Source organism: Phascolarctos cinereus, unplaced genomic scaffold (assembly GCF_003287225.1).
Source record: "Phascolarctos cinereus isolate Bilbo 61053 unplaced genomic scaffold, phaCin_HiC Scaffold_9;HRSCAF=440, whole genome shotgun sequence".
NCBI classification, from domain to species: Eukaryota; Metazoa; Chordata; class Mammalia; order Diprotodontia; family Phascolarctidae; genus Phascolarctos; species Phascolarctos cinereus.
Genome location: NW_027556402.1, coordinates 64,819,747 through 64,845,306, shown reverse-complemented (window position 1 = coordinate 64,845,306; position 25,560 = coordinate 64,819,747). Strand labels below are relative to the sequence as shown.

General features: G+C 38.4%; 1 protein-coding gene across 11 annotated transcripts in view; it reads right to left on the bottom strand.

Annotated features, from left to right (window-relative positions):
• Window positions 1-25,560, bottom strand: part of SORBS2 (sorbin and SH3 domain containing 2) — a 299,710-nt gene that overhangs the window by 42,737 nt on the left and 231,413 nt on the right. For 3 of the 11 annotated variants that reach the window (XM_078148138.1, XM_021007628.2, XM_078148142.1), the window contains 6 exons: window positions 24,209-24,265; window positions 16,318-16,367; window positions 15,028-15,215; window positions 11,434-13,020; window positions 3,236-3,324; window positions 256-302 (listed from right to left, as the gene is read on the bottom strand). In XM_078148138.1, coding sequence (XP_078004264.1) covers window positions 256-302; window positions 3,236-3,324; window positions 11,434-13,020; window positions 15,028-15,215; window positions 16,318-16,367; window positions 24,209-24,265 — 2,018 coding nt within the window. The remainder of the gene's footprint in view (window positions 1-255; window positions 303-3,235; window positions 3,325-11,433; window positions 13,021-15,027; window positions 15,216-16,317; window positions 16,368-24,208; window positions 24,266-25,560) is intronic. The other 8 variants (XM_078148140.1, XM_078148141.1, XM_021007631.2 and 5 more) reach the window with 3 other exon arrangements.

Sequence of the window (25,560 nt, the reverse complement as noted above, 5' to 3'; positions counted from 1 at the left end):
TTGTGACCCTCTGAATTCCTTTCTTACTTTTCTATTTGTTAGACTCCAGTTTGTTTGATGTATTTCATATCCAGATGTTTTTCATTGACCCCCAAATATAAATAGGATCAACTGTCATATAAAATCTTAATGAAACATTTACTGGAATGAACTTCAGAGACAGGTTTGTTGAATGCAGATCCTACTATGACAATATTTCCTTTTTGTGGCATTAAAATCCATCATAATTATGTGGTGAATATTTGTACTACTTACTTAGATGTCTGGGCCTTAAAATCATAAACAGCTCTGGCTGGCAGCCTCTGAAATGGAAGGCAAACAATTAGCACTGACCTGGAAAAAATGGATTTTCCTTTTTTTAACTAGAAAATTGATTTCACATCAGTGAAAACAGAGGATAGTCTAATTCTTCAAAATGTCTGTGGTTTCACTACCATGGACCCTCTCCTCCCTGAATGTAGATTAGAACTCTTTGATGCTTTAACAGATAGCTTTCATTAGTTGCTGAAACCAAGTATAGATCCACTATCTTGTGGCTTCCTCATGGTTTCTGAACTGAGGATCACACAGCGGCATCAGGGACATAAGGCATAGAAGGCATGGAAGAGACTTTAGAGGCCATCTTGTCTAACACTCATTTTACAGAAGAGGAAACTGAGGCATGGAGCAGTTCAATGACTCGCCCAAGGTCATGTAGGTCACAAGTGGCAGAGACAGGATTTGAACCCAGCTCCTCTGACTCCAAATCCAGCACCCTTTCAACTATACCACAACTTAGCTAGGCTGATCCTTGGGTGACAGAAGGATCATCTGTGACTGGGCCCATAGGTGAAGGCTTTTTAGCTTAGTAGGAGCACAAGGTGAACTTCTTCTTGGCTGGCAAAATGTTGGAAGAACCAAAGGACTCTGCCAAGCCACATGAGTGGAGAATTAGACACCAATTTGAATGGCTGAAAATATATGGAATTTGCTTAGTTTTCTACTTAGTTACATTTCAAGGGAGTTATTGAAAGAAAAAAATGGAGGCCATATGTTTATTTTATAGGATACAGCATTAAGTATTAATCTATCAGAAGCCTAGGGGAGAAGACTCATTGGTCTTCGCCATCATTCCTCTGTATAAAGGAACATTCATTTTTGGACTGAAAGAGGGTGAAGGCCATAAAGGAGAGAGCAAATTTAATATTTATAAAGAACAGTTTTTATGGGGGGTCTAGCTCTATATTTCTTCTGAAGTGAATCAGGGTATAAATAAAACCTTAAAAAGAAGTGCTCCAAGCCCTAAAAGCACTAACCATCTCTCTTTTTTTTCTAATTGAGGGTGATTAAGTAATTGACAATTAGTTAGCCTAATAGCTGGAAGCTGTCATTTGCAAAAAGTACTTAGGTGAATATCTGGTGCTTTCTATGGGAGATGAGTAGGGAGAGGGAAGAACCTGGCTTTTAGGGTTAGTCAGGACCTAGGAACTCACTGTACCTTCTTGGGACATCTGAAGGTGCCATCCTTCTAAAGTGGAAAGAATGTCAAGGAGAAGTCTGATGATAATAATAATAATATTATTATTTAAGTAGTGCTTACTTGTGCCAGGCACAGTATTATTGCATCTGATCCTCACAAAAACCCTGGGAGGGAGGTGCTATTATTTACCCCCATTTTACAGATGAGGAAACTGAGACAAACAGAGATTAAGTGACTTGCCTAGGGTCACACAGCTAAGAAGTGTCTCAGGTGGGATTTGAACTCAGATCTTCCTGACTCTGGGCCTGGTGCTCTATCCACTGTACTGCTTTCTGGTCAGTCCAAAGCCTAGTAATCCTCACTAAGCTTTGATGGGAGTGGAATCCAGACCAAACTGGACCTTCACAGAGGTAGACCCTTGAACTGCCCTCTGACTTTGGAGTCACACAGACTAACAGCCAACTTTGGCTGAAAGAGGACTTTCTGGGATGGCTCTTAGCCCTCAGGATCCACTCAAATTCTCCTCCAATCCCACCACAAACTGCCAAACCTCAGAACCATGCTGGGGTTCAGCCACCTGCACCTAAGTAACCTACCAGCGATATTTCACTGTGACCTAGAACACCTCACTGACAAAGCAGGAAGTGCTTCTAAGGAGGTACTTTCTGGCCACTACCAGCAAACGTGACAAACAAATTAATGGAGAAAAAGTTTATGGCTTAGTGACTTCCCTCGGTAGTTAGTGGTAGAACTAGATGTGGTTAGTATCAGAACTCAAAGGACCTATCATCCCAGGCTAACACGTGAAGCCATGACCTGCCTCCTAGGCTGACATCTTGCTCTTTTTAATATGGAAATGAAGAAAAGTTTCTTGGGATCATTTCTCCTGCCTGATTTTCAGATACATTCTTATTTAGTGAGTGATTTATTAGATAGGTCACCTTAAATATAACTACAACTGCGACAAATATTAATGGTATATAGAGGGATAGGGACTGAGCCTATGAATTCATTGGTATAGTCACCTGCTAGGTGAGGAAACTCTTTCTCTCTTTCTCTCTTTTTGAAACTCTTTCTTTCAATGCAGGTTGGAACCTTCTCTTCAATTTATATAACCTTATAGACTGGCCTGGAGCATTGAGAAATTAAGTGACTTTCCCAACATTCCGCAATGAGGATGTGTTAAGGCAGGACTTAAATTTCTCTTTCTCTTTCTGTCTCTCTTATTGTAAAGACCTCCAAAGCCTTTGTGCCCCCGTTAATGAAAGATCCTGAATTGCCTGGACAAAATCAAGTCTGTGATAACAACCAATTGGTAGGGAGTTTGAATATCAACTAGCTGCCAGTTTCCTAGATACCATTCTCCTCCACCTCTTGCATGAATCAGAATCAGTCCTTGAATTTTGACCTGCACCCCAGGTCCAGGTTTCCTATTAACACCCCCTCCCCAGTGCTTGGCTGTGGTTCATTCAGTTAAGAACCCTAGAAAGACCAGTTGGGTTTTTTGGCTTGGGCACCCCCTTCTGCCAGACACCACAGCAGGAACTGACCTATTTCCATCCCCTTTGCTCCTTCTTATAGTATTCCCCCTTAATAAACCTGGCTTGCTTTTCTTGTTCTCTGCTGACTCTTGTCTTGTGGCATTCCACCCATCTCCATGTATCTCACCTTGAAGTCTTGAGATCTTATTTAAACTTATATAGAGACATATGCATCACTTTAAACTTCTGGAGTGCTTTCATACCTGCTGTCTCATTGAACCTACTATTTAACTACCTCTCTTTCCGGAGTTCCTCTTCTTTCCCTGGGAGCACTTCGACCCAAGTCAGTGAAAGCTGATGAATAACTTCTAGGAGACTCTTGGTCTATTGGAAAGAACAATGGTAAGCACATGGTGATTATCAGCTTAGTTTAAAAATAACCAACAAGTTCAACCATTTCTCAAGGTGGCTGATTGTTTTCTAAAAGATAAGAAACATAACTGGATGTGCAACACAATTGAAAATAAAAGTACAAAACTCAAAGGTAAGTTACAAACTTGTGACATACAGTTCACAAGAAGGTCGTGCTTGAAAACAGGTAAAAATATCAGAGACCACAAGAATTAAGTGGAAAAATGTTGAATGACAATGGTGTAACTAAAAGGTGATTCTTATGTTTCTGAATAATGACTTGGGAAAACAGATGAATTGATAAATGGGAAAATACTGAATTAATGGTAGTAGAATTTTATATCCCAACACTTGTCTATTCTTCATGTTTCCTACCCAAAGATCAACATTCAAGAGCCTACTGGGATCTTACAAGAGGACAGTTTGGAGGTTATACTCAAAACAAAGGCCCTCGGGAACATTTTGGTAAAATACAGTAATTTGATATTTTGGTCACGGGAAGAAATAGATGATAAAAGAATGAATTGAAAAGGAGAGGTTATGACCAAGCCTTTTTGTATTTTCCAAAGATGCAACACCCTGTTATATGTGACATTCTATTGTGCCTAGCTGATGTAATTTCTTGTTAAAAAGTCTATTTTTATCTAAAAAACAAAAACCCAGGGCATAACTTGACTCAACAATTAGAGCAGCTCATAGGCTGCCAATGTTTGCCCTGTTCCATTCACCTCAGCACCAAATGGGCATGCTGATTAACAGACGAACTCTGAGTACTCATAATCCTTAGCGTGGCTTCTATATAAGTTCTGCAGTTCTAAGAACTGCCTGTGAAGACCAGGGAAATGATTTAAAACTTTTCAGCACCAAGGAAGAATTAGCTAAGTGTTCCAGAACCCTGTTGCTGACTTTTTCCCCTGCAAGGCCTCATAGACATCATTTAAAAGACTGTATTTTTTAAATCCCATCAGCAAATTCAACTAGTCTGACTAACAGTAGGCACTAAATGTGAAGTCACTGTCTGATCTAATTTTGAAAAAATAGGAGAAAGGCCCTAGAGGAACATTATTCGGATTCTATGATACAGAGTGATCAGTTGGAGTAATTTATACACACATACTTATACATCATATATATTACACATAATATATATGTATTACATATTATAATTCCTTTATAATTGTTGGTATATATATGGTATATATCCTAATGGTATGTATATACAAGTGTATATGTGCATATATATGATAAATACATGTATGTGTATGTAAGGTATATACATATATATGTATATGTGTATGTAGATATACATATATATATATATATATATATATATATATATATATATATATATGTATGTATGTATATGTATGTGTATACATACACATACAATCTGATTCCTTCCAAGAGTTCTCAACCTGGGGGCTATAAACAAATATTTTGATAACTGTGTTTCAATGTAATCGGTTTCTTTTGTAATCCTATATATTTTACTTTATATTAAAAACATTATTCTGAGAAGGGTTCCATGAGGTTTTGCCAGACTGCCAAAGGGGTCCATGATACAAAAAAATGTGTAACAGCCTCTGATCTAGTAACTACCACAAACCTGTTGATTGAGTTTAAATATTAATTTAATTGAATTAAATTGAAAATGAAAAGCATGGTCCTGGCTTAGAGTTATGTATTGGGGGTAAAATAATCTAAACCAGTCCTAATTTCTATTATCAACGTAGAAGCAATGTCGAAGCTACTTAGTCACAGGCTGTGAAGGAGTCTTGGTACAATCAACAGGGCCATAAAACCAAGTAGGTACTCAGTTATCTCTCTTCTGTCCTTTGGACCTAGCTCTGCAAGAATGTGGACATGGAGGAGAATGACTTTGTCTCTATTTCAATACCCAAACTATTTATATGTCTGGATAAAACAAAAGATAACAGATGTCTTGGCATCAAACTATACTCAGAGAAGGCTTTTGTGGCAAGGGAATGGTTATAATCACCTAAAAGGGATCATGGGGCAGCTATGTGGTCAAGTGTAGTGAGCCCTGGGCCTGCCTGGAATGAGGAAGATCTGACTTTGAATCTGACCTCAGAGACTTGTTAGCTGTGTGACCCTGGGCAAGTCATTCAACCCTTATTTGCCTTAGCTCTTCATCTGTAAAATGAGGACACATTGAAGAAAGAAATGGCAAACCACTCCAGTATCTTTGCTAAGAAAATCCTCTGCACAAAGGTCTATAGAGTCACATAGAGTTGGACACGAGTGAACAGCAAAGGCATCATAAACTTTCTTTGCACAATAGGCTATCTCTAGCACAGACAGAGAGTGACGGTTACAGGGGAAAGGTTCTATCTCCTCATTCTGCCTGATAATTTCCTGGCCTTGGTTTTGGGAATTGAGGGTATACTGGAGGAAGAAATGAGTTTCAAGGTCACCACACAATGGTGTAAAAACCACGAGGACTGGGGGAGATGGTAGATGCTCCCTGACCTGCTGAATTTGAGGATACTTGATGTCTGCATCTTCCCTGAATCTATGGAAACTTTTCCTAAAGCACTTTGAATGAATGAATCTCCTTTGCTCTTAACACATTCTACTCCGGCATCATACTTACTTGTATCCCTGCCATACCTTCTTCCTTTCCCACCCTATTTAATTGTAGGCTCCCTGAATGCAAGGACTGTGATATTATTCATCTTCACATCTCTAGCACCTAACATGATGCCCTGCACTGAAATGGATTGAATAGCATCTCCCATATGGAAAATTGAATTATCACCAAATTTTTGTAACAGTTTTACACACATACACACACACACACACTATACACATGTACACATATGTGTATATATCCACACATGTATATATTATAGTTGTTCAGTTGTGTTCACCTCTTCAAGACCCCACTGGGGGTTTCTTGGCAAAGATATGGAGCGGTTTGCCATTTCTTCTCCATGGCATTTTACAGATTAGCAACTGAGGCGAACAGGGCTAAGTTACTTGCCCAGGGTTATACAGCTAGTAAGTGCCTGAGGCTAGATTTGAAATCAGGTTTTCCTGACTCCATGCCCAGCACTCTGTCCACTGAACCACTAGCTAGCTGCCCATTTGTGTATATATGTGTATGTATAAAGATACACACAATTTACTTGAGACCACAGGATTTATCTATGCTATTTATAATGCATTTATATGTGCTTTCATACATGATTCAAAGCTTCCATTGAAATAATGTGTCCTCATCTTATGAGGACTAATTATGTAATTTAGAATGATGCAAATACAATTAATTCTTGATTATCTGCACGTGAACCGCACATTGATGATATGGATTATCATCCATATGTAGCAAATTTTTCCCCTCCAGTTAACATCACCCTGAAACCTCGCACATTAAATACAAAGCCTACATTTCTATAGCACTTTTTAAACTTTTCAAATATAAAATCCTTTGATTTTTAAAGCCTTTCAGAGGCTAGCCTCTTCCTATGTTTCCAGTCTTCTTATGCCTTACTCTCCTCTATGGACTCTGAGATGCAGCAACCCTGGCCTCTTTGCTGTTCCTCACACATGACAGTCCATCTCCAGACTCCAAGCATTTTCACTGGCTGTCCCCTATACCTGGGGCATTCTCCCCCCACATCTCTGCCTCCTGGCTTCCCCGCCTTCCTTCAAGCTTCAGATAAGTTTCTGTTATCTGTACAAAAGTCTTTCCCAGTCCTCCAATATCTTGGTGCCTTTCATCTGACACTACCCCAAATTTATTCTGTATCTATCTTGTTTGTGCCCAGTTGTTTTTTGCCTTTCTTTGTATCCCAAGTGTTTGGTGCAGTGCCTAACACATAGTAAGTCCTTTTAAAATCCTAGCTGATTGACTACTCAAAGCACCCTCACACTCATTTCCCCCCACATTGTGATGAATGACTTCCCTGTTACTCTAAGAATCCATTATTTCATTGTTACGGGTGTTCCCTTCACCCTTCAGGCAGATTGCAACACTTCAACAACTCAGTAAATGGTAGCTTAGGGTTGCTATGACTGAACAATTCATCACTGGTACATGATGTATATAGCCCCTGAGAACCCAGGGTCAACTCTGCCCCGTGATGAGGCACCAGAGGGAAACTTTGTGTGGAAGCTGGTTTGTGAACCAGGAATGGGAGCTAATTTTAGATTAAATGAAACATAATGAGGAAAATAAATCTGCTGGGAAAGTTCCCAAGTATTCTTTCCAATGTCTTCTAGACCCTCTAAATAACTTACAAATCATTTTCTCTTTTGGATTGTCTCCATTAACCATTACTCCTTCTCCACCCTAATGACTAAGACAACATATCCTTTCTCTTTTCCACACTACTTGGGCTGTGCATCTCCTTTAATTACTTCTTTTCCTGTGCAAGACTGCTGTTGTTCCTTTAAGCCTGACTTCACATGCATAAAAAAAAAATTCAGAGTAGACACATGGTCTAGTGGGCCCTACATACCACTTAGGATGACCCCCAAACTCTGCAACTGGCTAAAATATAGCTTTCTAGACTTGAAAAGTCCTTACTTAAGATTCGTCTTTAATTAATGTCCAGGCTGAAGGCACTTCAACTTTACCTTGTCTTCATCTCTTATTTTTTCCTTGACTTGAGGGCCCAAATTCTAGATTTGTGCATCTGCTTATTCCAATAAAAAAAAATCCCGTTTTATATAGAAAATTTTTTTAAAACTATAGAAATGAAAAGCACAAAATGACATCAAAACAGTCTGAATTTTTCCACTCCCATTGACCTTAAAAAATTAAGCCAGACAGTATTCCTGCTACAACTAATCTGTTTGTGGTATTGCTTTAAAGGAATAGTGCATCTCTGAAAATAGTGAAAGCTCTTTTTTAATGAGATTCAAACAGAGATGTTATAAAGGAACATGTAAAGAAGAAATGAAGGGACAGAAACAGAAAATTTGGGCTAACCTAAAGATGGGTCCACAACACTTTTGTATGGGATTTTTCCTTTGTGATGAAGAAACTCTTAACACCAAACTGAACCTCTTTAATGGCTAATTAATGACACTGGATATTCCCAAATCGCTTACTGAGAGTTTTATAAAAGATATGTAATTTCCAATATAAAGGGAAACTAAATTCAATATTCTGGTAGATTATCCTCTGGGTTACAGTTAACAAAGTCCCTTTCCATTTCATGCCTTCTACCTCTTGGCCATAACTGAAATAGGGTTTTTCCCTGAAGATGCCACATCACTTATGACCCTCTGCAAGGCTGGCAGCTCCTTTTCTCACACTTTTGAAGTCAGTGGCCTAGGAAGACTTAGCACATACCTTGTTCCCCTTGCACTGTCATTATTATGCAATACTTTTCCCCTTCCTTTAAAGTTAGTACTCTGACTACACCACCCTCCTTCAATCCTTGTCATTGCTAGCTATGGACCTTCAGAGCACTCTTTCACCTTACTCAATGTATTTTAGTACCTGCTTTTCCACCGTAATGCCCTGACTTCCAATTGTGGTCACCTCAGTTTCTACTGATGACCCTTTTACCATCTAGACAATTCATCATGTCTTAATTTCCCATCATTTCCATCTCCATTCTGCCTCAGAGTGGAGTGGTCTACACTTTAGAATTCCCCAGAACTCACTATTTCCTGATACTGTTTCACCTCCAAAATGCCTACCTCTTAAAAATCTGCTTTTTCTCCATAATCTCCTGCCTTCCATGGCTCTCAGTGTTGTTCTCCCTGAACTAATTCTTCACTTTCAACTTTGACCTCTGGCTTAGTTCCTCAATCTCAGGTTGTTTTCTTAGCCCATTATACCTGTTTTGGCTTCACTTCCTTCCCTTCACAGTCTTGACCCTATGGGTAGTCATACTGCTTAACTCTAGAATTCCTTACTGCCTTTTTCTTTTGTTGTCCCTGCTCTGCTCATTTCTATTCTTGAAAAACTTCTACCTTCTGCATATCGATTCCCAAGTTACCAAATACTCTTGTAGTCATGACATTCTTCTGACTCTATTACTATCTAGTCTCAAACTAGGCCCACAGAACTGCATGAAAAACCTTTTAAAAATAGATTCCAATTATAGGAAATCCTAACATTCTTCTCTTCTCAAGTCCCTCAATCCATCTCTGCCTGCCTTTCTCTCTGTATATGACCTTGACTCCTACAATACTGAGAAGATTGAGGTCATTCAACTAGCATCACCTGCCTTCATACCCCCAAACTTTCTGTTTCCTCTTATTCTGTCCAGTCTCAGAAGGTGAGAAGCCTTCCTCCTACTTCTTTATTCATGCCCCTCCTCCTATTTCCTCCTATCTCCTCTGCAATCACATTTCATTTATCATTTCCCTCATATATAGAACAGACTATGTCAATTTGATGGGTGTGGGGCCCAAGCCAAGATCTTCGCCCTTTGCTGCAAAGGGAATCTGACTCACAGGCCCCAGACCCTCATCTCCCTTTGAAAGCCTTAGCCTTACCTTTTAATCTTATTCAGATGTGCCCTAAAAGAATCTGGCTCCCTTTTGTCTATAGGCCCTAGAAAGGCCTTCTCTGGTCTCAAACTGTTCCTTATCGACTCCCCTTATCTCCTTTTGAAAGTCCTAGCCCCACCTTGATTTTGTGCAGATGCCTTTCAAACTTCTTCCTTCCTGTTCCCTCCATTATCTATTCCCATTGTCTATTCAATCTCTCTGACCTCCCCAATTAGAATTCACACCTAGACCCTTTTCTCAACCCCCTTCTCGAGGACCACCCAAAGTTACTTTAGTATTTAAGATCCACCTTGGCCCTCATTCAGATGCTGAGAATCTCAGGCCCACAAGGCTGAGAACCTCTCATGCCCCAAAGGCTGAGCCTTTCTCATGCCCGCCTGTCCTTACTGGCCTCACCTGGCCTCTGTGATCTATCACTAATAAATTTTTCCTCTGGCTGAAGAAGATTTGAGTTGAATTCATTCAGCAGGGCCTGGTACCACGATCTTGGGGTCCCAGCACCCCAAAGCCCCTAGACCTCTTCAAATTCACTGCTCAAAAACCACCAATTGCTCCCCTGTGCCTACCAGAAAATAGAGTACAAACTTATTATTTTAACATTCAGAGCTCTTCACAATCTGGCTCCAAGATGATTTTCAAGCTTCATTTCACACTACTACCCTCTGAACAATTTTCATTCTAGTCAAATAGGATTAGTAGTCAATCTTTGATTTCATCTTGCCCTGTTGAAGCTCCATGCATTTACATATACTGTTCTTTATACCCATAACAGGCTCCTGAACATCTTCACCCTGAGAAATCCTCTTCCTCATTTAAATTCAACTGCAATGCCACTTTCTCCCATTACCCCCAAGCTAGAATTCTTCTCTTTTCAATCTCTCCTTGCTCTCTGTTATCCTATTCTGTACTTCTCACTTTCTAACATGCATATCTGTTATTCAATATAAATATCTGTATATGTTCTAACATGTATTTATATATAAAAATAGCTGATTGTATTCTTATCCTAACCATATGCTATATCCATGCTCCTTAAAAGCTGGGCTTCTGTTGCTATTGCTGTTTTTTTTTTTTTAATCTAACCATACCTAGCACTTTGGACACAGAAGATATTTAATATTTTTTGTTGAACTAAATGGATTGAGTTGATGATAAAATCCTTTGATAGTTCCCAGCTTTCCAGACTTTCAAAGGCTGTTATTTAAATAAATCATTCCTTTGTGGAAATAGTCTTTTAAAATTGGTAAAAGATTTTCTTGTATTTGCTGAGTGGCAATTCCCAAATTGCCACCCTCCTAACAGCAGGCTCTGTGATGGTCTTTGCTTCAAAGATGGAATTACTACATTTGCATGCCTTGACACTTACTTTTAGCAATACACATAAAGGTCCAAAAATGACAGACAAATGTCAGGTGTTTAATGAATGAGTCATCTTCCTACAAGCATCAGCTTGTCATCACTTTTCCCCCAAGGATGGTATCAGTAGTTAGGATGAATGAAATGGAAAGAAGAAACAGAAAGTGACAGAACTAAAAGGTAGCTGCCTCAATCACAAGACAAGATTAAAAAAAGGAAAAAATAATCCACCTTGGAAACACAGGGCACTATCATTGTCCTGATGGTTGTTGTTAGTTGTATCCATGTCTTGAAAAGAGGCACTAGGAGGTAATCGTCCACAATCATTCTGGTAGGGTAGATAATGGGCAGCACCATCTTGAGGCAGGGGAGGAAAAGGCTGATGCATGGGGCTCTTTCTCAGGGCCTTAAGTGATGAATTCCTTTCAGGAATGTCTGGAAGCAGCTCATTGATAAGTCTGTGTAATATGCTGTTGTCAGGCAAACTTCCCCTTCTCTTTTCAGCTTTAATTTGATCACATATATCCTTAAGGGCAGAGTCCAGAGCATCAAACACAGATGATTTGGATTTTGTCTTTTCAGTCTGTTTTTTGGGAGCAGCACTTTTTTTCCTCCGGAAAGGCACCGGGCTTACTAGGAAGGCTAACTTAGAAAGGCCAGAGTCTATTTCCCGTCGCCTAGAGTCTTCAGCATTCTCCTGCTTAGCCCTTTCATGTTTCAACATGGTGGTAAATCGTGTGTAAGAGGCAGGGCATCTTCCCTTGCAGGAACTGATGAGGTGCCGGTGGTGGTGGTGATGGTGGTGGTGGTGATGATGGTGATGGTTGGAGCCATAGAAACTCTCCGAGGATGTAAAGGAGAAATGATCAAAGTCACTCTCACTGCAGAAGGATGAGCCTTCTACATGAACAAAGTCACTGACGTCAGAGACCATTCCATCTTGGTCACTGTCTGAGAAGTCCATATGAGATCGTGGTGGTTCATCACTGGTCACTTCAATGTGAATTGGCACCAGGGTTTTAGGCTTATAGCTTCGTGCATTAACCTGATTGACATGTCTCCCTTGGTTCTCTTCCTCCAATAAAGACTCAATAGAAAATCGTCGCTTTGGACACAATCCATTCTGAGGCAGTTCTAAGGTGACAGCAGACAGCATTTCATCCCCCAGATTCGGCATGGACTTTGACTTTTGAATTAGCTTCTCAAATTCAGAAATGCGTGTGGGCACCATGTCCCTGGGCACCTCCTCGGTTGAGGACTGGCTCCACCCACGCAGCATACCCTTGTGTTGTTCCTTTTCATACTGTAATATCCTGGACTTCACAGAACAAATCACCTCTGACTTCATCAACTCTTTGCGGTTAATGCGATGCATTTTCTTGTACATTTTCAAGAACCCAGGGGCATTATGTGCTGACTTATGCCAGATTCTCGACCTGCCATTTGTGCGGTTTTCAGGGATGTAGGGGGAGACCCATGTCAGTGGGCAGCTGTCTTTGGAGTCCTCCTCACATAACAGAGAGCCCAGACTTTCTGACTTTGTCTGCGGGTCAGGGAAACTATCATGGTCCTCATTTAGAAGATCGTCACAGCTACGGGATTTCAGTTTAGGTGAAACGGTTTCTTCTGTGCTGCTCCAGATCTCGGCATTCTGCCGTGTCATCTGCCAACCATTCTTGAAGTTGATGGTGCGCTTTGAATCATTTGGCACATCCAAATGCTGCCTGTATGGACTGCAGTAATCTAACTCACTTGAGGTGTGGTGGCTGTGCCCTGAATAATTGTAAAGGGATGGACATGCTTTGCTAATATCCCCACCTTATAATCCAAAGAGCAGCCCAGCAGAAGAGAAAGATTTCCAGCAGTTAACAGGTTCACAAAGAGAAAAGATTGGGTCAGTAAGTATCAGAAAGCAAAGAACAGAGCAAGCAGTTAGTGTAGTTAAACCTAGAAACAGTACACAGAGAGCTTAGGTGCTAATTAGAACAAACTAAAGAACTGTTAAAAATTAATTAGCTAATTCTATTAGAATGTATTCAATAAAATTAACAAAACAGTAAAAAAAGAATCAATGACTAATAAATCTATTCCATCTATAGCAATGAAAAGTTAAAGCAGTATGCCTTTTTTCCTAAGTGCATTACGTGAAAAACGTCAGTGTCTATTAAACTGAGAGCAGGGCATGGCAATTGTATGAAAGACTGATAGTCTGTATAAAAGATTGAAGGTCTGTAAACTTGAATTCATACCAACAGATTGAGCTGTTATGATTAACTGGCATTAACCATTATTATTAACCATTTTTAACATAAAGCCAAATGTTAGAACGTTCACATTCAAAAACAGTAGCATGCACTTAATAGGCTTAAGAAGATATGATATTGAATCTAGCTCATAATTGCAGGTAAGGTGAGTTAAATATTACTTAAAATTCAACTCAAAGAATTTGGAATTGGTCCTTTATGTTCAATCACATCGATGAAGGACAAGATAGAGCAACAAATTATATAAGACAATCTGTCTAAGTAGTTTCCCAGTAACTGCAAAACAAATACAGCAGGACTTGGGTTTGAATCTCAGTTTTGCAACTTAACTACTTATGTGACTGCACAAATTATACAACTGTTCTGAGCCTCAGTTTCTTCATCTGTAAGATAGAGAATAGGACTAGACAGCTTTCAAGGTCTGTTTCAGCTGTAGAGTTATGATCCTCAGGTTTCTGGCTGGGGATTCTCATTTTTCTTAGGAGGACCATGCCTAGGAGTTACTTAGACTACTATCACAATGCCTTAATATCATCCTCTGACTGAAAAAACACCAGGGGTTGATATTTTAATGCATAGCATAATCCATCTTTGTTTTTCTTACAGCATTTTGGCTTATTCAGGGCTTATTTAATCAGTCATATTCCTTTACAAGTTTGAAAAACCTCTACCTTTCTGATTTAGCCCTGGGGAAATAGACTAAGTCTCCATGACGTCAACCTCTGCATTGCTCCCCAGTGCCCAAGTCCCATCTCAGCAGTAAATTGGGTATTTAGGGAGGTCTTTTCACTGCTCTATTTCCCAGGGGATTCAATGGTCTCCAGATGACTCAAAAGAATGAATGTATCTCCCTGGATGCAAAGTGTACTAAGATTATGGGGAGAGAGTTGGGCACCAGAGAAATGTGGCGCAGTGATTTGTGAACACCAAGACTGAATTTTGAAACTGAGCATTTTTTAAAGCAAGATATTTATCAAAAAATTGATGCCATCTTTAAAAACATGCCACTGTGTATTTGCAATGAGTAGATCAACTTCAAGGATTGCAATGAACTGTTTTAAAACCTTCTAGTAGGTTGTCCCAGATTTTATAATTATCAAACATTTGAAAATTTAAGAGGATTTTTGCCTGGTAGTATTTTTTAGGGGGGCTTCTGCTCTTATTTCCCATCTATACACAGGGATAATTTTAGAAATTGTAGGAATCTTCAAAAGTGTTTCCCCAAAATGGGAATACTTCAACATGATTTTATTAACAGACCATTAATAAATCACACAGTACTTTGAATTTGAGTTTATTCATGAAATATATATGATAGTCTTAAAATCAAATGTTTAATAGACATTACGCAGACAGGAAAATCCCTTTCAATAATTGATGTTTCATCAGCAGGAAATAACCTAGATAAGAAGCATCTTATTTTAAAACTTAACACAAGACATTTTATTCTCAAGACTGTATTTGATTAGCTACAGAGACAAAAGCCATCACTACCTTGGTACTTGTTTTCACCAAGAACTATGCAGTGAAATCAGCAGTTGTCAAAGAACTGTGGTCTTACCTTTTGCTCTTGATGGGGAAGAAGGAGAAGAGCCAGTGAAAGATTTTGTAAGGGTCGTGCTTGGACCTGGGAGATCTGCTTGGGTTGGGCTGGCTCTGTTTGCATTCTGATCACCCACACTTCGGGGATGTCCCACTGCAGGCTCACTCTTCCTCCTTTTTCTGTAGTCACCAGCTATACTTGCAGAGCTAAGTGAAAGAAGAAAAAAAAAGGTGGGAGGAGGAACCATACCTATTTCAAAATGAGCACTTTTTGAAAACTTGATGCTAATATGTTGGTCTTACATATAGGTCAAATAGGTAGTTACCTAGAGGAAGAAGCACTAATCCCATATCCAAGTTTAAAATCATAACTCTTAAGCAATTTATTCATTTTTGTTAAACATTTCCCTCTCTCTGTGATCCTATTTTAAAATGGAAAGACTCAGTTTTACTTAGTAGTGCATTAAATCAAATACCTTGATGTGAATGATTTATCAAAATATGTCCTTCCTTGACTGGAAAGACCCCTCATCCTGACCTGGGAGAATAGGGAAGAGCAGAGGGAAAATAGGGGAAAAAAAGCAAAAAGGATGACCAATTTCACCTATACCATGATTTTATTCAGGGAAGTCAAAATATTAATTCTACCTTTTGAAGGAACTAAACTTAGTCCTAAGGACCAAGGCTACATTACTACAATCCCAAAATATCCGTGTGAAGACCTAAATGGCCAAGAATTTATCCAGCAGGGCATTGCAGTGGAAATGATGCTGAATTTAAAGAAAGAAGAGCTGAATTCAAATGTCAGTTCTCCTATTTACTACCTGTGAGACCTTGGGCAAGTCTCTTAATATCATTGGGTCTCTGTTTCTTTATCTTTAAAATGAAGAGGTTGGATCAGTGGACACCTACTATAATGATGGTGGTGATGACTCATTGTGACTATCTGGGACTCATTTTTACCAATTTTAAAGCGACTACTTTCCATAGTATGAACAGACTATTAAGTATTATATATTTATATGGGGCAGATGTTTCAAAATAAGTGACAGAAGATTTTTATTGAAAAAGTTCCTCCCAGCAATGCAGATCTGGGTCTTGATTCTTCTGAGTAAAGAAGGTTAGGAAGCAGGCCCTCATTTGTTTCCAGGAGATGCACTGTCACTCCAGCTAAGTGCAGAATCTTGCCATAAGTTCAAGTGATTCAAATTCAAATGTGACCAAGATGGGGGGGAGTTACTTTCTAAGTGCTCAAGAAAGAAATAAAAACTATGTTGAATGTGTCACTGCAAAGGCAATTACTTCTTACCTAGTGGGCCTTTCCAGGCTTCTGTCTAAGGAGGTCTGATACAAAGAGGCCTGTAAAAACAGAATAATGATTCTATTAATGAAAAAAATATATGTTCACTTGCCTGAGTTCGTGAAATAAATTTTACTGAAAGGAAATGATCAAAATCATGGAACAAAGAAAAGAAAGCATTCACCTTAATTAAAAAATGCACCTTCCTAAAGGGAAGTTATATGTTTAAAAATAAAGGCTTATACTATTTTATCAGCATATATTTTCCCTTTTAAAGTCTTGTGTTTGTAATACACAGTATAACCCAATAATCCACAATGTAGTTGCTATTTGAAAAATGGAAATCTGACAACATTTGAAAAGCAATCGCTCATTTAGTCAAGAATATTACTCTAATTTATTAACAAAATCCTGTCTATTCACTGAATAAAGGGGGAGAGATGGTGAGAAATCATTCAGACATTTGCAGTCATTGTTCAGTTCTTGCAGAAGAAGGCCCTTTGGGGGGGGGAGTTCTAAAGATTGTTTTTCTTTGGAATATCAAAAAGGCAGGATGCAGGCAACAATAAAACACGTTTAACTTTTCAACATGCACATCAGAACAGAACCATAATTTCTTAGGTATTTTACACAATCATGAAGTTGGAATGGATCTCAGATGACATGTAGTCCAACTAGTAGCAGAAAAAAAAATCCCTACTATAACTTACCTGATAAATGACCATCCATTTACTCTCTGAAGACCTCCAAAAAAGGGAAACCCTTTCAGAGCATTTCCTTCCATTTTAGCGCAGCTCTAGTTGTTAAGAAGTTTTCCCTGATGTTGGGCCTAAATTGACCACTTTGCAACTACCAACCATTGATCCCAGTCTGCCTCTGGGGCTGAAGAGAACATATCTAATCTTATTTTATTTGGCATCCTTTCAAATACTTAAATATTGCTCTCATGTTCACCCTTGAGGTTTCTCTTCTCCAAAGGTTAAATCACCGTAGCTCCTCCAACCAATTGTCATATGGCATATACTCAAGGCCCTTCACCATGCTAGCTGCCTCCCTCTGAATGCTCTCTGGTTTATCAATGTCCTCCCTGAATTGTAGCCCTCAGAACTGTATACAATACCACCGGTATGGTCTAACCAGGGCAGAGAACAGAGTGACAATCACCAACCAAGATGGCGTTAGCATTTTTGGTGGTCACTTCATACATTCCCCCATCTCCCACCTTCCCAAAACAACAGAAAATTCCATTTTCCCAGATATGGGAGATAGAAGTAATAATTCAAATCGATACAGAATTTGTAATCCTTATTTTAGACATGAGTTCCATAGTTAACGTTGAGACCCCAACTAAGATAGAGCAAAACAGAATTATTTGAATTCTGTCTTTTAATTTTTTCACTTGTCCACTTTCTAATGTAGTAATTGATTATCAGTAAAATTTCCAAAAGGTGAGCAGAAAGATAGACTGGATAATATATTCCTAGGCAATCATGTGAACTATAATATTTTAAAAGTTATTGTTGTTCAGTTGTTTCAGTCATGTCCAACTCTTTATAACCCTATTTGGTTGGGGTTTTTTGTTTTGTTTTGTTTTTTGCAAAAATACTGGAGGGGTTTGCCAGTTCCTTCTCCAGCTCATTTTACAGAGAAGGAAACTGAGGCCAGCAGGATTAAGTGATTAACCAGGGTCACACAGCTAGTGAATGTCTGAGGCCAGATTTGAACTCAGGAAAATGAGTCTTCCTGACTCCAAATCTGGCACTCTATGCACTGTGCCACCTAGTTGCCCCTCAAAAATTATACTATATATTACACAAAAAATACATTTAAGTTTGGAATCAATAAAAATCTTAGCCTTTTTACTCTTTGTACATCATGTTCTCAATTATAGATAAGTAGTTTATTGTACCTTGAAAAGCATTTTTCTTATCACTTAAAATTACCCATGTTAAATTAATGTCATGGAATATTAAGAGTTCAAAGTGTCTTTAGAGATCAGCCATTTTATAGATGAGGAAGCTGAGATCCAGAGAAGTCAAGAGTTAAGTTAATGAGGTATCAGTTCTAGAACTAAAACTTGGGTCTTCTGAGTCCCAGCCAGTGTTCTTTCTACTGTATCACACTAATACATTTTATCATATCAATACTTTCAGCAGAAAATAATTGAACTGTGTTTCTATCAAAAATGTTAGATTTTTTACTGATCCCAGATTTTTAATTTTAGTTTGTAAATTGTTGAAATTTAACACCATGTTTTTGCTTAGATCACCACATTCAAGTATAAAATTGGATTCCTTCATGAATATCATGAGAAATCCCACTTATACAGGAATAAAGATTTGCCTGTTTAAGTTATTTGAATGTCATATAACTGTACAAGAAGTGAATCTTGATAAACCACAAATCCAGATGACTGAAGATAAATCAAGCTACTCAAGTCTGGCCAGAGAGGTGACAGGCCGAAAATCTAGAATGATGCATACGTTTTGGGGCATGGCCAATGCAGGGATTTGTGTGGCTAGACTATGCGTGTTTGTTATAAGGGATTTTATTTTATTGTACAATTGGGGAGATAGAGGTGATTAATTCTTGTAAAGATAAATACATAAAATGTTTAAAATATTAGCCAAATTTGAAAAAAGAAATGAATCTTGACAGAAGACAAACAAAAGAAGTTGTTAAAGAACACCTTTTCACTACTTTGCAATGGGAAAAAGAGAGCATTTCCTTTTTCCCAAGAGGAAAGTATTCTCAGAGAATTTTGGTCCACAGTTTAATAAGTTTAAATAATCTTCTAAATTGAATAAACTTTTTCTGTTACCTTGAAAGAGTAGAAAACTAGTCATGTAAATATGGAAAATCAATAAATACAAGTCATTTAATATCAGACCTACTTTACAAAACACAAGGTCAACTGATTTGGAAGGGTCCTTGGAGGAAATATTGCTGAACTCCTTCCTTTTAGAGATGAAGAAACTTAGGTTGAGAGCAGCTGAATCATGATTATACAGGCAGTAACAGTAGAGCGAGGATTCAAACTCAGATCTTCTTACCTCAAACCAGTCTTGTTTTCATCTTACCAAGATGTTAGACAGAAGGCTTGCTAATAATAAGAAAGAATGCACAGAGTTTCTGGTGTGGGATCACTCTACCAGCTGCCGATGTAGATCTGAAGACAACCTCCTTAGGTAGTTGCATGAATCATGGAGATGTTGAGTTACTTGCCTCGAGTCCCTCAGCTAGCAAGCACCAGAAGTTGGATTTAAACCTAGGTCTTCTTGATCCTAAAACTAGCCTGTCTATCCAATAGGACATGTTGCCTCGTGAATGCCAAACATAACCTGATACGTATTCTAGCTGTCAGAATAATACTTAATGTTATAAGTTATCATCTTGACTCACCCAACCCCAAACCTTGACTGACAAAGAAAAGCTTTACTTTCAGACCATTCTTGAAACACCTGAAGTGATCTGTGATTTCTGAATGGTCAAGTCAGACCTATCAGCCTTGAGAAGAAGAACTTCCTCCTAAGGCTAGTAGAGCACAGGCAGCATTCTTAATTTTTTTCTAAGGACACAATGTCTCATGGAAGGAAGCTGCATCTCATTGCTGCCCATGAGGCAATCCTGTGCAAAACCGCTAATGAATTGGCCAGAATTAAGCTGCCACTTCTCCAAAAGCAAACTGAATTGAGTTCATCAAGACCAGAAATGCTGTGAACAATAGTTATTGCATGGAAATGGTAGGGTTTTCATCATACCCTGCCAATGAATTCCTCAAGTACATTTATTTAATGGAAGTCACCTAGAGAGTTAGGTTAGGAGGAAGGGAAGGATGAAGGGGGGAAGGTAGGAAGGAAGGCAGGGAGGAAGGAGTGGGGAAAGGAAGGATAAGAGGGAGGAAGGAAATAAGCATTTATATAGTACCCATTATATGCTAGGCATTGTGATAAGAAATATTATCTCATCAATTCCTCAAAACAACCTTGAGAGGTAGTTGCTAACATTATCCCCATTTTATAGTTGAGGAAACTGAGGGAGCCATGGGTTACATGACTTGTCCAGGATCATGCAGCCAGTGTCTGAGGCCAGATATGAACTGACGTCTTTCTGACCCCCAGGCACAGTGCTCTATCCACTGCCCCAAATAGCTTTCTTTCAAGTTAAAAGAATTCAAGAATGTTAAACTAGAAATTAACTTGAAGATAAAACATGGATACCAGATTGGAGTCATGGGGATGGGATGGATAGCTTATTGATTTTATTCTGAGATTTTACATCATACTCTCTTGACATCTAGTACATAGAGACTATCATTCTGATAAATCTTCAAAACTTTGGATACCCTCCTTTTCTTTCCCTATAAATAACTTTCTTAGAAGGTCTCTATTCTTTTCCTTTGGACCTAGAATCTAGAGATACATAATAAGTATATTAATTTATCAATAATTGGTATGGCATCATATTCCATGACCAGTTACAATCTTTACCATATATTTTTTGGACTTCTATATTTTATTAGAGAATTTTTTTCTTAAATTACTGATGGAATCAAATAATTTCTCAAGAAAGACAGTACAGAATACTGGCTGGGGGGAATGGTGGCTTTGGATTCAGGAACACAGTTTCCGATTCTGTTGGGCAGCTGTGTATCATGTACAAGCCACTTCACCATAAGCTATAAATAAGCTGCTGACCTGCATCATTAGAAGTTTCTACATCAGACATTTCCCTATACCAATGGAATCAGAGTTCTGATCAAGAGAAAAAAGTACCAAAAAAAATACCGGAGTACCAAAAATACCAAAATAACAAAAATTTTCTTGAAGAAGAAAGGGGAGATAATTTTGCCTTTATCAGAGTCCCTGAAAATATCTTCTTTTCAGGTTACCATCGCTAGGACAGAAATATGCACATGTACAGGCCCATGTGTAATTAACAGTTAGATTTTTATTATTCTTAAGTCCAACAACTGTGACCCTTGGTGGTGCTTATAGACACAGAAATCAGATCATTACTAACTGTCTTTGATTCTCACAGAATATAGGATCTTTCTTTCCATTGGAAAAAAATTTGAAAAGTGTATTGGGTATAAATGATCTGAATTATAAGTGCATCCTTTGTAACCATACCCACTTTCTGAATCATTTAGTGAGGAATAAAATTATGTACATATTGGTCAGTCTAGGGGCTGCAGTCTTCATTAGTGGCAGAGGGTCTAATGGTTGAAGGGACCTCATGGGTCATCCACACTAATCAGTATCTGCCAATGGCCTTAAAAATAAAACAAAACACATTTTTAAAAACTTGGCTGTTCTTGTTGCCTCTACTTCTTCACCTGACTCCCTTCAAATCTTCTGCAGTCTGCCTTCTGATCTCATTATTCAACTTAAAACTGCTCTCTCCAAAGTTATCAATGCTCTTTTTTGAAACTGACAAATCCAATCATTTTTTTTTCTTGATCCTCATCCTTCTTGACTTCTCTACTTCATAACACTGTTGACTATCCTGGGTTTTCATGATACTACCCTCTCCTGGTTTTCCTCCTACATATTTGATAGCTTCTTCTCAATCTCTTTTGATGGCTTGTCAACTACATTACATTCCCTAATTGTGGGTGTCCCTCTAAGGCTTTGTCCTGTGCCCCATTCTCTTCTTTCTTAGTATATTCTCCCTTTGTGCCTCATCAACTCCAATGGGTTTAAAATTTTTCTCATTGTGTAAATTACTCACAGATTTATTTATCTAGCCTTAGTCACCCTCCTCAGCTTCCATCCTACATCACCAGCTGCCGCCTGGGCAATAAAAACTAGATGTCTGGCAGGCATCTCAAATGTATCATGTTTAAACCAGAATTCATTATCTTTCCCCAGAAAATCCATTTTTTTTTCCTACTAGACTTCCCACTTTCTTTAGAAAACACCACCATTCTTCTGGTTTTCCAGGTTCACAACTTAGGTACTGTTCTCCACTCCTCACTTTTCCTCCCCCCACATCTCTAATTAGTTGTTAAATCTTTCTGTTTCTAGCTCAATGGCTTTTTCCATATTTGATCCTTTCTCTTCACTCACATAGCCGCCATCTTAGTTCAGCTCCCCATCACCTCTTACGTGGACGACTGCAGTAGCCTCCTAATTGATTTCCCTGCGTCAAGTCCCTCCCCTTTTCCAATCTACGCTTGAAGCAGCTACCAAAGTAATTTTCTTTCAGTGCAATCCTCTACTCAATAAACTCCACTGGCTCCCTATTGCTACTTGGATAACATATGAATTTTTCACTTTGCCTTTCTTTGCAATCTCATTTCCCAGCTCTCTCTTTCCAAATTCACTATATATTCCCCTATCTACATTCTATGGCCCAGCTAAACTTTTCTTCTTTCTGTTCTTCATACAAGGCTCTCCATTTTTTCTACTCTGTGTTTTGGTCATTTCCCATGCCTAGAATTCAATCCCCTGCCTCACTTCCACTCCAGCAAGGCTTAGCTCAAGCATCACCTTCTACATGAAGCCTTTCTTAATCCTCCCAAATTATAGCGCCCTACTCTCTCTCTAACTACCCTTTTATTTATTTTGATTTATTCTGCATATGTACATTTTGCTTTTCCCACTAGAATGTATCTTTGAATAAAGATTATTTCATTTTTTTTTGTATTTGTACTCCCAGTTGCTAGCACACTGAATGGTACATAGCATATTCTCAACAAAAGCTTACTGATTAATCAATGATTTAATCATGGAAATCTGACTCTAAGAAACAGTGTCATAATAACTTAAGCTGGATCCTTGAAGGGCATTTAAATGCCCCGTAACTGATTTTTTCTGGATTTCTTTTTATCATGCTGTTTTATGGATCCATTGTAATGATTGAGTTGATGGAATATTATAAATTGAAAGATACTTTTCATGATTTTGTCATTTTTGTAAAAAAAAATCCAAACCTTAATTATTACAAACTCTAGGATTTGGAAGGACCCTTAAAGACAAACTAATCCAAACTACATGTGAACAGGAATCCCTACCATAATATCTTTTGTAAACTGTCCAGCTTACACCTGAAAAACTCCAGTGAGAGGGAATTTACTCATTCCATCTCACCTGGGGACAAATTTTTATTGTTAGAAAGTTTCCTATTCCATTGAGCCTAAATTTGCCTGTCTGCGACTTGCTCCAGTTTCTGTGTTATGGGCCCAAGTAGAGAATGTCTAATCCCTCTTCCAAACAACAGCAGTTCATGTTATTTTTCCCTCCAATTTAAAAATGTTGGAAGAAACAAAATTAATTTTTAAATTTCATTTTTTCCAAGGAACAAAAATCTGTATTCTCTCCATCCCATTTCCCCCTCCTACTGAAAAATAAAATCCCTTTACATTCTTAAAAACAGCTATTCTCATCCCCCACCCCCCAAGTATTCTCTTCTGTGTGCAAAGGCTTACTAGTTCCTTCTACCTATCCTTCTGTGATGTAGTCTCCAGTCTCCTTACTATACCGGTTGCCATCTTGTTTATGCACTAAAGTTTATCAGTGTCCTTCCTAAAAACAGTGCCCAAGACTGAACAGAATACTCCAGGTATCATCTGACTAGGGACAAATACAACAAGACTTTAACATCCTTTGAACTGAATACTATGAACTTTAATAGGATGACATTTTTTTGGTTGTCATGAATCCAGAGTATTGATGAGCCTTTCTGTCTACCAAACCCCTTTGGGTCTATTGTCCCCCTCCCCAACATAATTAATTCTCTTGAAAATAATATTGCAGGGCATAAAGCAGTGACAAAAAGCTAGCCATAGAGAAATGATAGGAAATCACTAAATAATGGATTGTGAAATAGGGATGTGCAGAATCACAGCAGTATTCTGTATGATCATAATCTGAAGAAGAAAGAATGATTCATTTACCTCTTTGGAAACACCAGGAGGATGGTCCTGACCATAATCCAGAGCCTTTTTAGGAGGCTGGGGGTGGATGCACGACATAAGCAGAAGTGTAGAGATGGAATGGAGGAGAATCAATGGCAGCAAGGAATGAACATGGGGAAAAGGTGACATAGTTAGAAATCGTGTGGACAGCATCAGATACATACAAAGAGTGATATGAATGTAGCCAAATGGGGGTAGGCTGAAAGGAAGAGTAAGATTCTGGTAAACATTTTCAAGAACATGACAAAAATGTTAGTGATTTGCTTAGTAAAAAACAGTTCACTCAACTCATCAGATCAATGTTAGCATTTCAAATACTTGCCAAGAGAGGAATTCAAAGCATATTTAAGAAATATGTATTAGAGGAAAAGGCGTGCATTACATGCTGGTGAGTTTCTACTTAGGATAGAAAATTATCATACAAAAATGCTGAGAGATCTTAGTCTCAGGATAGACATCTGCCTAATTTTATCAATTGCCTAATTAATGACAATCAAATGTAATACAAAACAAGGAGAGAAATTTTTTTTCTCTCCAATTAATTTGATGCCAATATGACTGGAAAAAAAACACCAAAAATTAAAATTTTCATAGAAATATATGAAGAAACAACATTCATTGATAATCAATTTTGATCCAGTTGTATAAAAAAGTCTTTGGTTTAATGGGCAAAACACACTATAATGTCTACTCAGAATCTGTCTAGCACACAGATTTTTACTCTGTTGTGCCTAATATATAGAACTGCTATGTATGTCAGTATTGTTCTTTTAAAATGTATCTGAGGGTACACATGGAAAGTCTATTTGACACATTTCATAGAATGTCTCTTCATTAGGCAAAAGTATTCTCTGAGTAAAGCTGGAGTCAGTTCTAGAGTTATGATCAGGCAAGCCCTGATGACACTGGATGACCATAACAACTTACATTACCACCTTAAGATATACAAAGTTCTTTTCTCACCACAACTCTGACATTGATGTTCAGAGAGTTATTATTTTCCCCTTCTCACAGCCAAGATGACATTTCTAGAGCTAGTTTTTAAATGAACTTTCTAACTTTCAAATAATTGATTTCCCCCCCTATAGCATGGGACCTCTAAGGTCTTCTTCTAGGAGTGAAACTCCTGAGCTGATGATTACAATCATATGTGAAGTATTTGCAATCATTTAGAGAATTCATTTATTTCCACAACCACTCTGAGGGGTGGGTGAGTGCTTTGCTCACTTTACAGATGAGGAAATTGAGGCTAAGGTTAAGAAACCTGCCCAGCATTGTAGTTTAGTAAGTTTCAGAGGCAGGATTCAAACTGGCATCTTTCTGACTCCAAG